Source organism: Conger conger, chromosome 4, assembly GCF_963514075.1.
Source record: "Conger conger chromosome 4, fConCon1.1, whole genome shotgun sequence".
NCBI lineage: Eukaryota > Metazoa > Chordata > Actinopteri > Anguilliformes > Congridae > Conger > Conger conger.
In genome coordinates this window covers 39,322,709-39,336,809 of record NC_083763.1, presented here as the reverse complement: position 1 = coordinate 39,336,809, position 14,101 = coordinate 39,322,709, and the positions used below count along the sequence as shown (strand labels likewise).

The following is a 14,101-nucleotide window of genomic DNA, read 5'->3' as shown; positions in this document are numbered from 1 at the left end:
GTCACCTCCCAGGCTCCTTAGAAAACTTCGGTTAATTCCATTGAATTAAATAAAGCACACTACTTTACGCATATTGGAAAATAATGTTATGTCAATAACTGTTATTTTTTAGTTTTACAGTTTCGTGCATATATTTAGTTGTGCCAGTAATTCTGGAGCCCACTGTATCTTTGATTCATCTGTATATTTGATTCATCTGTATATCTTGAAGTTCACATGGGATGAGTGACAGAATTTACATAATTGCTATTATATCACAATAGATTATTATTATTTTTTTAAAATTGTTGCTCAGTGGTGGATATTGCATGGTCATGATTTGTAACAATAAGATTGTGGTGTTTTTTTTCTATTTAGTTTGTAATGGGCTTGGACTGGGGCAACTTGCAGGTGTCATGTCGATCAATGCCTCTAACATTGACTCCTTCATAAACTGCACAAAAATAAATGGTGATGTTTCCGTCATTCACCCCACTATACATGGGTGAGTTTCATTCAGTCATTCATATCATTCATTTTGAGGTGTGTTGATTTACATACAATATTGTGCACCCTTTCTTTAATTACTTTCCAGTTAAAATAGCCATTAACTGGAACTAACTAAGATTTTTAAATGTTTTATTATTTATTATAGTGTCATAAAATAATGCTGCAAACATACAGAACTGTGCAAAAGTCTTTGGCACATTTTTCAATATAAATTTAGGCTTCTATTTTTATTTCTTTTTTTTCAGAATTAGTGTGTCAGTAGAAAAGAGAAAATTTGTGATTTCCAAGCATTAAAGGTCCCAAAAGAATAATGTCAGAGAGACTTTTTTGTATTTCATTAAATAAAGTAAAGTAACATTTTAAGCAATGGACCATGATTCTGATGAAAATCTGATTGCGGCTGTCTGCAGTTACCCAGAGAGTTAAAAGTGAGGGAGCTGTGGTGGTGCAGGGCTAAAGCATCAGACTTTCATGCAGTTGCACACCGAGGACTGGTGTTCTGCAAGAAGTCCCAATTTTGTCAGCACGCAAGGGAGCGGCATAATTGGCTCGCCGCTTTAATGGGTCAAGTTTCTCATTATACACATACGCCAACAATCCTGAAATGATTAAATTGACATTTCAGTTTTTATTTCTTTATTTTATTTTGGCACCAATAATCCTCCCATAATTCATATTTTGTTAAATATATTCTGTTTCCTTTATTATTGTCTGATACTGAAAAAAATGTTTTTGCACTGAATGGCTAATTTGACTGAAAATTGAATAAATGTGGTCTCTGAATTTTGTACAGTACAGTACATGTGCCTATTTATTGTGTAAGTATATGTATTTTATTACAACTTGTAAATGGAATCCTATTAGCAATAATATATCCATGTGGTATTTCTTATGAATATAAAATATTATATTAAAGGTACAATAGGTTTTTTTTTGTGTTAAAACATTGTTACAAGACCATTCCTATCATTGAAAAAGGCTTATTGACATGTTGACTCACCCTCTACCTGTGATTATAGTACGTAAATTCGGGTTTCAAAATATACAATTGACGGACCGTCACTCCATACCAAAACATTGTACAGCTGTACAATAATAATTCAAGCTCATTGGTTGAAAATTGGTTCTAATTGCCACAGCCAGTGGCGTAGGGGCTTGTTCTGATTGTTCTCGTGTAACTGCCCAAATTGCACTCCAGACAAGCGATCACTGAAACTCTGTATACTATTGCTTATTATCCAAGCAAAGTCTACATATCTAGTCATAAAACAATGCCAGTTCGCTATCGGTAGCAACAAGCACATTAGCCATAGTTAGCTCGACAAATTTACAAATATCCACCTTTCAATGCCACTGATAACTAACTGGTTATAACTAGATATGTATTCTTCCTAATAATGTGTTGTGGTTTGAGGGTGTTTGTTGCTGCAATTCCTCTCTTGACTGTTCGGAGTCCGAAATTACCTATTCTACCCGCATGGGCAGCCTTGCAGGGCGACATGGCTCAGGCCGTAAGAGCAGTCGTCTGGCAGTCGGAGGGTTACTGGTTCGATCTCCCGCCTGGGCTGTGACGAAGTGTCCCTGAGCAAGACACCTAACCCCCAAAATGCTCCGGACGAGCTGGTCGGCACCTTGCATGGCAGCCAATCGCTGTCAGTGTGTGAGTGTGTGTAAGAATGGGTGAATGAGAAGCATCAATTGTACAGCGCTTTGGATAAAGGCGCTATATAAATTCCAACCATTTATTAAGACTTATTTTTTTTAATTATACTGCTGTAGCCTTATGTAGAGTTATGATGCATTGTGAGTTCAGAGATGCTCTTCTGCATACCAGTGTTGTAATGTGGTTATTTGCATTACTGTCACCTTCCTGTCAGCTTTGACCAGTATGGCCATTCTCCTCTGACTACTCTCATTAACAAGAAGTTTCTGTCTGCTCGCTGGATTTTTTAATTGTTTTCCACCATTCTTTGCAAACTCAAGAGACTAGTGTGCGTGAAAATCCCAGGTGATCAGCAGTTTCTGAGATACTAAAACCACCCTCTCTGCCAACAACAATCATTCCACGGTCAAAGTCACTTAGCCCCATTCTGATGCTTGATATGAACATTAACTGAAGCTTCTGACCCGTATCTAGATGATTGTATGCATTGCACTGCTGCCCAATGGTGGTCATATAGGCGGTGCAGCAGGTGCAGCCCTCATTTCGGAGGGCCCATGGGCACCGGGGCATCTGGTTTAGGATGGCCCATGTCTCTCCTTTTCTTATATCAGTACGTCTGTTTTTTTTAAAGGTCTTTATATTTTAACCACGCACCGGAAAATAACTTGTGGCAGGCTAATTCATTTGGTGTTGGTATGCTACCTTGCAGGTAGGCTAGCAAGCTAGATAAGCTAGAAAATGTGGCTACATTCGGCTGAAAAGTGAAGGTTTTCTAAGAACTAGGATGTAGCCATGCTATATCCAGGTAAACCCTGAGCTGTATTGGGGTTAACCTAGTTCATCTATATGTCAAAACGCATGCAGTAACGTTAATGTGAGCTAACTTCATTCTTACATTGCTTGTAATCATTAATTCACATTAGTCAATGTCCGTAAATTTACTTCACTCCATTGCATTCAAATTAGCGAAGGAAGCTGCTAATTCTTCCAGCAGTTATCATGAATTAGATTTGTTTGTTCAATTGCTGGTCTGGTTTTCTGCTGTAAAGTCAGCGTTCCACCAATGTTAAGTCAGGGGGCTGTTTTTAAAAACCTTGTGATATAGAAAGTATAAATTGCATTGCATTACAAAGAGGAAGCGACCAAATAGGTCCATTTAGTTGTATCAACTGGAGGAGGAGTTACGACTAAGTATCTGCAATAAATATAAATATACTGTTCATTTTTTAAATAATAATGACAAGTTGAAAGAAAACAAAAGCTAAGAAAGTAACTGATTTTCATACATTCATTAATATTTTCCTGTAAAAATGCATTCAGTGAATTCGGCATAAGAACACAGTGAACAATACATTCAGTGAATTTATTGTGTTGTGCCTTTCCTCTGATACTGACCTATGAGTAGCATAGGCCTAAGCTTTAGTTATGTAAACATCCCAACTATTGTTAGTTTATTTGTTGACTTGATTCTATGACCATCCACATTGGTCCATGGTTCTGACTTGATTAATACAAATGTTCTATAGTATTGCAAACGATGTGTCCAAATAACTAAAGTTACTCATGAGCCAAATAAAATCCAAAGTATTGGCTCTAAAATATCTGTCTAATGGTGCTGTGTGTGTGTTTGTGTGCATACGTAGGTTATGTGCGATTACATGCCTGTGTCTTGGTTGCCATTTTTTGTCAGAGGAAGGGCCCATAAAAAAATCTTACAAGCTGCCGCTACTGCTGCTGCCACACGATTGGCTGATTAGATAATCGCATGAATAAGTGGGTGTAAGTAAAAATGTTCATAATAAAGTGCTTGGTGAATGTACATTCTAACTTAAGTTAAAACAAAGCAGACTGTTAGTTCTGTTCAGTTACCTGTTAGTGGTCCAGCACTCTGAATACTGAACCCAGAACAACTAGAGATCACCCAGTCTCTCAAACTTACACATATTACAGTCCCCCCTTGGAACAGCAAGGCAAAGTCCTTTGTTTTGGCAATAACCTGAATATATTTGAGGTTGATAAAAAGACAAGAGTTTTTCAGCTTTTATTTCCAGATATTTACACCTAGATATTTAATTAAACCATTGCACCTTTGGTATCAGACCACCCAATTTTGGGAGTGAGCAAATTAGTGGAACTGAGTATTTAAGTAAATAATTATTTTGGAGGGGACTGTATTATATTTAGAGGGAACCTTCCCTTGACCAATCAGAATTCAGAATATTGACTACATTTGTGGATTATTCCATCAGCAAAGTCGAGGAAGTAGAGGGTCCAGCTCAAGCAGATATATCAAATCATGAGTTTTAATAGATAAAAATTTAAAGAGTTACAGACAGACACAGTACTAACACAGTTGCTAACCAAATCCTAATATGATATATGCAATTTACTGATACTGAGGCAGTTTCGCGGCACTGGAATCCCATGAACAATTAGAGTAGCAATAACAAGCATGATAAGATGGAAAAAAAAAAAAATAATAATAATAATAATATTAATAATAATTGATTTGCCTCCAATTTCATCCACCTAAAATACCTGGTTGAACGAGTGGGAGGTCTGCACTGTTATTGGTTGACGTAATGGGACCACCTTTCCAATTCAGGGTGGATATCAATTATTTTATTGTAATTGTAAATGGGGTTGTCCAATTCTCTAGTCAAGCACGGCAAGTATATGTATTTGTTTTCATTGTCTTGGTCATGGCTTTTGGAATCCAACCATACTAAATATGAATATTTTAAGGGCAGGATAAGGGAAGATGTGCAATTACTTGATGGCTATGTGAGCTAGTGCACTTAAAAATGTTACATGGTCGTTATAATCCTAGTCACTGTTGGGATCAGAGATTATCAAACGGGGGTAAATATCTTGCGTTTGTTTTACAGTGTTTTACAAAACATCGGGTATGGTGCCTTTGCTGTGTGTAAAGAGGATGCTAACCCTCTCAGCATTGTCTGCCACTTTGATTTATAGTTAGGGGTGTCTTGGGTGAGTGACCAGGACGTAGATAGAAGGATAGTGGGAGATAGTGTTGGGACATTGAGAATGAACAGAGACAGCAGACTTCTAGAGTCATGCCATTTTATGGCCGTAGAGGTACAGCAAACAGAAAATAAAATAAATGTGCAATGATTGTCAATTATCTTACGATGTTATAAGCTCAAGTTAACTCAAATGCCTCCAAACTCATTGGACAGTGCTTAATTCCACTGCAAGGCAATGATTCCGAACATACCCCAGTGCCGTCTTTCTTCTTAATGATGTTCCAATCGGTTTGTTTTGGTAAGCCGGTTGTTTGGCTTGTTTCTCTGACTGTTTTTTCCTTACTTCTCTGCCTCATAATGGCCCACGAATGGCAAGATGACAGATCCCTACCAGATGCCTCTGTGTTAGCTAGGTTATGCGTTTTGTTCCTTTATTTTGGTAGTTGTTCCGTTTTCAGAAATTACAGCACAAACAACTTACGACCAAAGCACACTGTTCAACATTCAAGTTTTAGATCAACTCACCGGGGCAGCAACAATCCAGAAATACGCAGCAGCAAACATGCTGGAGTTTGGAACAGGATAAAATCCCAGGCCCTTTGTCCTCCTATGCCCAGCATCCTGCTTGCAAACATCCAGTCCTTGGAGAACAACCTGGATGACATCAGGGCAAGGATACGGTTCCAACGGACGTGTGGGACTGTAACATCATGTGCCTGACTGATACATGGCTGTCCCCCCGGTACCAGACTGGGTGATCCAACCTGCAGAGTGGTTCTCTGTGTTCCGCATGGACAGAACAATGGAGTCTGCTAAAGCCAGAGGTGGGGAAGACTGTTTCATGACTAACAACAGCTAGTGTGACCCCAGAGCTATTAAAACCATCTTCTGCTCGCCTAACCAGGAATATCTGATGAGCATCTGTCATCCTTTCTACCTTCCACAGGAGCTTCTATGTGTTATCAGTTAATGTGTACATCCCACCTCAGACCATTACACAGAAAGTCCTGGAGGTACATGATGTGTTGAGTGGACTGCAGACCAATCATCCGGACGCATCGTCGCCAGGGACTTTAGTAAGGCCAACATTCAAAAAGGTCCTGCCCACCTTCTACCAACACATCAAGTGCCCCACCAAAGAGGACAAGGAAGACTAACTCTGGCACATTTACATTGATGTGGAAAATGTTGATCAATGAGCACTGTCCCTAGTAAAGAAAATAAATGATTTGATTTGATTAATTTGAGTGTAATATTAGCTCTGTTGATGTCAGCAAATTTACAGAAGGGGTGATGACAATTGCTTCATTGCAATGACGACAATGATGTCCCTATGGTGAAAGTTTCTTAACCAGAAATCATGGGTCAACAGATCCATCCGAGATGTGCTGAATGCAAGCATCACTGCTAACAATGGGGCTTGTTTCTATAGACATGACGGACAACAAAGCTCACTCCACTGGGACTCCAGACTCAGATTTTTTTTACTTTTCCAACTCCTTTCCTTTATGCCCATGAACATCATGTTGTTTCTCATGCTCCTACATCGGAGGTTGAGGATATCCACCTTGAGATGCGTATTTTTGCTTTCCAGCCTCTCAGTAACACTAACCAGTAACTGGTGTAATATTTTCTTTTTTTAAATCCTCAATGAGCATGTTGTTAAACTCAATTGTCATTTTCACTTTGGCGGGATCCTGCATCACGTCATGCACTTTTTTAATTGCTTACATATTGATTTCAGCATGATGCGGTCTGCCTCTGTAAACTCCTCAGCCTTTGAACCTTCATCAGTTTCGCTAGATGTAAGCACGTTTCTTCCTCGTCTGGCATCGGGCTTGGTTTACCGGGCATGGCTAGGTTGGAGTAGTGTAGGGGAAAATTCACAGAACGAAAGATCTCCCTCCTAAAAGCATGATAACCAATCACAAGTCAAAATCAGACTCCGCCTTAGTGAGCAGGCTGGTTCCTCCAAAACTCTTGACGATGTGTGCTAAAAGTTTATCAATATATCTGTATTAAAGTATGATATGTACCCTGTATAGTTTCAAACTGATTAACTGCTAAATTGTGCTAGGATTACACAGTGAGCCCAGCCAGCTGGCAGGGGGGGGGCGTCTTGAACTGTGTAGACCAAACTGTCAAGGACACGGGCAGAGCAAGATATGACTATACAGCTGATTTCTCCGGGACTCTTGATGTTTTATGCCAGGAGTGTATCTATTTGACCTAGAACATTAATTATAGCTGAGCTTATGAAAACGCAAGAAACCACAGTGAAAACTGTTGAAATGAGAGCAAAGAATGCTACGTACATTTACTCCCTTAGAAGAGAATAATTAATCAAATGTTTAGTATGTCTGTAGATTAGAAAAGTATATTAGAAGTGAATATTAATGAAATGTTTAGTTTGTCTGTATATTTTCAATGATTACTGCTGCTTAGTTCGTCTTATAAAAGCGAAAGATACAGAGTGACGTGTATGGATGACGTGTTAGAGGGAGGGCATCCAGAACTTTCTGAGGTCTGGTAGTTTGCCAAGAGCAGGTGCGGGGTGAAGTGAGGACACGTAGTTGGCAGAATGCCCTGAACTTTGTACAGAGTTGGCAGAGCATAAGGACCGTTGGCAATTTGCCACAATGACGTTGTGGGAGGAGCGTTGGGAGGAGTTACGATAAGAAAAGTGTGGGTGATTTGCCAGAATGAGGTTTGAGGAGGAGTTGTAGGTGGAGTAACTGTGTATAAAATGGGTGTACAAATGCCAGTCGGGGTTCAGTTCTGGAGAGCTGATCCGGCTTTATGCACGTGTGCTAATAAAGTCTGATTTTCCTGAAGATCTTGCTGCCTGGTGTCGTCTTTTCCCTCGCGAAGATGTTTTTCGACAAATTGAAGATTTGGACTCTGTCGTTTCCTAGACACGACAGTAGCTATCAATAAAAGCCTCAAGTTGTTGAATATCCAGTTTAATAGTGCAAATACTACAAGAGAGGATTAAAATGAAAAATCCCCACACTGCCATTCCAGAGCAGCTACTTTGGCGTCCTGTGTTCATGTCGCGTGCAGCAGAGAGGAAGCAGCTCCACACTCCATTGCCAGCTGTCCTAGCCCTCCAAGTGAATTGTTACATTGTACATTGAAAATACTTTTATCAAGTATGAAAACCTAAACTGACCTGTTGAAAATATGGTTGATAGCTGCAGTTGCCAATCTGTGTTTGGAGGATTGGAGGATAAGGAAAAAAGGCAGAGTTTTGCTAAATAATTAATAAAAATTAACGTGCACTTTTCATGATTTTCATTGATCAAAGTCTGATGTTGTAGGAAAGTTGATCGTACATATTTATTATGATTTTATTATTGTTTTTTTCTAATATTGTTTACTCTTTCAGTGATTCATTCACCAATACCCCAAGGCTGGATCCTGCAAAACTGGATATATTCAAGACAGTGAAAGAAATTACTGGTAAGACAAAATGCAAAGCACTTTGCTCTTAATGTTAGTCTAATATCAAAATCTTTGACCTTTGTAAAGTTCTCATGGTGCTGTCCATCTCTTTTTTTAAAGGATTTCTTTTGATTCAGCACTGGCCCTCAAACATAACCTCTCTCAGCCCCTTTGAAAATCTGGAAATAATCCGTGGAAGGACCAAACACCAGTAAGTTGAGCATGGATATAAAATTCCAAAAATAAATTTTATCAGAAATTAAATTTGTAATTAGACTTTGATTTACATGCTTTCTAATAATGCCAGCACAATGAAACACAAAACAGCATGGCTTCTCATGCTCTGGGAAGATGTTTCAGTGTATATCAAAGTATTCACATGAATAAAATCGTAAATTCGTAACCAATAACCTATACACCTTATTGGACAAGTGGTTAACCACACAGGTCATTTTTGTGTTAGTGATAATGCACTGTATGCTGCATGTATGTATGAAACGAGTTGTCGTGAGCCACGGACCCCTTGCCGAGCTCAGACCTCACGTTCCCACGAGCAGTACCTCACAATGAGGTGTCTCGGGGACGAACTCAAGTACTCCGAACGTCCTGGAGCCCTGGTAAGTTCTACTGAACTTCCAGCCCAGTCTCGAAGTGAAGGGTGTGATGCAAATCTGATATTCGATGTCCTGTATTCAATATATTCCTCTAAAGAATCTTTATCACATATGATTATAGTAAGATATACTTTATTATAATCAATCAAAAGAATAGAGTTATACAGATTACAGTGTAAATATCATCTTTTCAGTTTGCTGATCACATGCAAGTTACATATACCCCTTTAGCTCTTTCTAATTTACCTTTCCACCATGATGTTTAAAAGTCAAGGTACACCCCTCAAATACCCATCCTCTTCTTTGGCCTTCACCTTATCTTATGGCTCCCCCTTCATGGAGATAAAAGCTACTGAACTTCCATTAATACAATGGGTACGAACACCCCTAAAGTCTACTACTTATTTATATCATATATAGTATGTTTCTAAAAAATAAAAGACATAAAAATGAAAGGAAACTTATAATGTGTTACTTCTATGTACTACTTTTCCTACTTTTACAAGTAATATAGATTATAATTACCACCCATGCCCTAAATATAGCCATCTCGTTTTCTGCGGGATTTGATCCATCCTCCTTGCTGTTGATGAGCTCTTTGAACAGCTGCATTGGTTTGGGAATCTGGGGCAGGATGGAGCAGAGGGAGTGCGCCACTCCAGCTTGACTACAGCTGTCTTGTGTTGCTCTCTCTTCAACAGCCCATAGATATCTTCTGAAGCAAAATTCTAATTTGTCTCCCTGTCATAATCTCTCCTTGGACTCTCTCCAAACTTTGACTTCATACAAGCCAGAAGTTAGTGCCCTCCACCGGCGGCGCCTTAAGGGATCTACAAAGGACATCCAGCCAATAGCTGAGTGTAAATCATCCTCCAACTCTTCTATAGTCAGTCCTTTGAATCTATCCGATAAATTATTTGTGCTATAATCAGGAAGGCCCTTGAAGCCTCTTAATCTTCTTTCGGTATTGACATCCCTTCCGTTTTCCTTATTTTTTTTCTTTAGCCAGGCATTGTGCCCCTCCCCTGTAGGGTTGGGGTATTCTCAGTCAGAACTTTAACCTTGCTCCTTAAAACCCTAAATCTAAGTCCCCCGACTTCAGACTCCTCTACTGACAAGTATGGCTGCTCATTATCTCTGAACCACATATTTTTCTTCTTACGGGCATTCTTACTACCACCTCGATGGCGTGTGCGAGGGGTTAAAAATGCATTCCTTCCTAACCCATCCCCCGTCAATCTCTCATCAGGGGGGCCTAGGGGGAGGGTCCTCGACAGAGTGGACAAATAAAGTTTCACATTTTTTCACCGTCACCAAGAGCATTTAAAAATGTGCCTGTTCAAGAGCAAAATACAGTATCTGCAGGCTTCGTTCGTTTTGCTATATGCACTTCTATTACTTGCTGATGGTCAATGATTCCCTCATGACTAAATTGGAGGCACAAAAGGTCTTGTTGTTCTCAAAAAGACGTTCCCTTCTAAATGCTCTTCTTACAAAGATGGCTTGTTCATCGACAAGAATCTTGCTTAAAAAAGCTTAGCTAATTTCTGCTGTCTGTGTAACGGAGCTTTTAACAATCATAACGGAGACAAACAATAAGAGACTTGTTGAATTCGCCAAGGAAATCAGTGGACTGCGTGAAAGCCTTCATTACACACAAAGAGACGTGGACGAGTTACATGCCAATGAAAATAAATCTTCCTCGAAACTTTTAAAGATTAAAGAGGGCCAGTCTAGACGAAACAACATAGAAATTGATGGGATCCAAGAGTCTAGCAATGAGAACTGGGCTGAGTCGGAGGCTAAGGTGCGTAAACTCCTTGCCGACAAGCTCAATATCACGGAGATTGAGCTGGAGAGAGTGCATCGGACTGGAAGATCAACAGGAGAGCGAGCGAGGCCAATCGTCGCAAAATTCTTCAGATTCAAGGACAAAGCGAGGGTCATGGAAAGAGCAAAGGATTTAAAAGGATCTAAAGTGTACATCAATGAGGACTATTCAGATGCTGTTCGTCAAAAACGCAGAGAGCTCATACCGAAGATGAAGGCCGCAAGAGAGCGAGGGGAAATAGCATTTCTGCGCTATGACAAGCTTATAATCCATCCTGCCTCCCAACGCCTAAGGACTGACAGCCGGCAAGGACTGGGAAGAAGAAAAGACCAAACCAGGCCTGAGGGTTCGTAACTCAAACACATTACACACTGGTCTGTGTGCCTGTGCTAATGTTGACTCTAAATCATGAACTTGTTGCCTTTAAAATTTGCAAACAAGGGCTTAGTGATTGCAAATGTGAATATATGTAGTGTCAGGAACAAGACACATGAGCTGAATAACCTTGGACAGGCTAATACCATTCATATACTGGCATTGTCTGAAATTCATTTAGATTCCTCGATTCAAGACTCAGCGGTATCACTAGAAGGTTACTCTCTATTTAGGAAGGATAGAAACAAACATGGTGGGGGAGTGGCTATTTATATACAAAGTCATCTTCCTGAAAAATTGTGTAGCGAATTTATGTCTAATGATGTTGAAGCACTATGGGTTCAAGTACATTTACCTCACTTGAAACCAATACTGTTGGGCTGCTGCTATAGACCCCCTGGAGCAAATGCTCAGTATTTGAATGATTTATGTGAAATGATTGACAGAGTTGCCGACACAAAGAGCAAAATTTATTTGCTGGGTGATATGAATATAGACTGGCTAGCTGATAATTGTTCTATGAAGAAAAAGTTGTCATCATTAATTGGAGCTTGCAAATTGTCACAAATTGTTTCCTTGCCAACAAGAGTGCTGACTAATTGTGTTGGACATACTTCTTCGACATGTATTGATCATATTTACACAAATGTCCCTGAGAAATGCTCAAAGCCAGTCTCGGTACCAGTAGGGTTCAGTGACCACAACATGGTTGCAATTATAAGAAAATCGAAAATTCCAAAAGCTAGTGCCAAAATTATGTATAAAAGGTCTTATAAAAGATTAATTAATGACCATTTTATAAGGGATGTTAGGAATGCGGAGTGGATTGGTGTGTACGATGCTGATGACCCGGAGGTTTCTTTGAATGTTTTCATGAATGTTTTTATGGAAATTGTGAATAGACATGCCCCCATGAAGAAGTTCACTGTTAAATCTAGATCAGCCCCATGGATTGATGAAGAGATGAAGAACTTAATGAAACAGAGGGATGATGCTAAAATAGTGTCAGCAAAATCTAGTTTATTAGAAGACAAACAAAATTACTGTAAATTCAGAAATCAGGTGACGGAAATGAATAGAAGTAAGAAGAAGGAATACTGTAAGCAAAGAATAAGTGATGTCAAACATGACGGAAAAAACTTTGGAAAACTCTGAATGAAATCATGGGTAGGAAGAAAAATGGGTGTGCTTCTTTCATAGAGGCAGATGGCATGTTTCTAACGAAGCCACTGGACATTGCCAACTACTTAAATAACTTTTTTGTCTCTAAGGTTGACAAGTTGAGGCAGACAATGTCCTGCACTGATCCCAATGTGTTCAGATTGATAAGTAATGAAATAATGAATGGTAGAAACTGTACATTTGAATTCATATGTGTTGAAGTGAGAGAGGTTAGGAGGTTGTTGGAATCCCTTCCTGAGTATGGCTCAGCAGGCACTGACAACCTTGATAGCAAGATGCTAAAGCTAGCTGCTGATCATATTTCAGAACCTATATGTCATATATTGAATAGATGTTTGCTATCTGGGGTGTGTCCTAGGATGTGGAAAGAGGGTAAAATTATACCTTTGCTTAAGGATGCTAAATTAACATTCAGTGGAGCTAACAGCAGACCTATAAGTATTCTACCGGTGCTCAGCAAAGTAATGGAAAGGATTCTTTATGTTCAGATTCAAGACTATTTTTCCTCTAATGGGCTAACTACTAAATACCAACATGCATACAGACAGGGCCATTCCACCAGCACTGCGCTTACACAAATGACAGATGATTGGCAAAAAGAAATTGATAACTCAAAGATAGTGGCTGCAGTTATGTTAGACTTTAGTGCTGCATTTGATGTCATTGACCATGAGGTTTTAATTGGAAAGCTCAGATGTTATGGCTTCACACAACCGGCTGTCACCTTGATTGAGAGTTATCTTTCCGCTAGAGCACAAAGGGTATACTACAATGGTAGCTTATCCAATAGTAGCAGCCTAGTGTGTGGTGTGCCACAAGGAAGTTGTCTTGGACCACTTCTCTTTTCTATTTTTACAAATGATTTGCCTTCTGCTATAAATAATGCTTGCATTACGATGTATGCTGATGATTCTACAATGTACTATGCCGCAACTACATGCAGTGAACTCAATCAAGTTTTATCAAAGGAGTTGGATATAGTGTATGCTTGGATTAGGTTGAATAAGCTGGTTCTAAATATATCCAAGACCAAGAGTATTGTGTTTGGTTCGAGGCACAAACTTGCATCAAAGCCAAAATTGGATCTACATGTATCTAGTGAACCTATAGATCAAGTGGAGAATGTAAAATTACGTGGTTTAATCCTGGATAACCATTTGTCATGGTCAGAGCATATTAATAGAATTGTTAAAAAAATGGGTGCAGGAATTTATTCTACAAGACAATGTGTACCTTACGTACCATCCCATATCTTGGAACAAGTCTCAAAGTCATTAATTTTATGGCACCTGGATTACTGTTCAGCTTCAAAAAGAGAGCTATCAAAATTACAAGTTGCTCAGAACAGGGCTGCTAGGCTTGTTCTGGGCTGCTCTGTTAGAACAAGCATTGATAAGATGCACTCTAGCCTATTGTGGCTCAATGTTGAAAAGAGGCTGGCCTCAATGTAGTTACATTCTTGAGGAATACAATCTGTACACTTAAGCCTGAGTTCTTGAAAGAACAATTTGTTTTT

At 39.3% G+C, this 14,101-nt stretch overlaps 1 protein-coding gene across 2 annotated transcripts in view; it reads left to right on the top strand.

Annotated features, from left to right (window-relative positions):
* Positions 1-14,101, top strand: part of LOC133125881 (epidermal growth factor receptor-like) — a 134,823-nt gene that overhangs the window by 75,188 nt on the left and 45,534 nt on the right. For both annotated transcript variants that reach the window (XM_061237580.1, XM_061237579.1), the window contains exons 9-11: positions 358-484; positions 8,528-8,601; positions 8,704-8,794. In XM_061237580.1, coding sequence (XP_061093564.1) covers positions 358-484; positions 8,528-8,601; positions 8,704-8,794 — 292 coding nt within the window. The remainder of the gene's footprint in view (positions 1-357; positions 485-8,527; positions 8,602-8,703; positions 8,795-14,101) is intronic.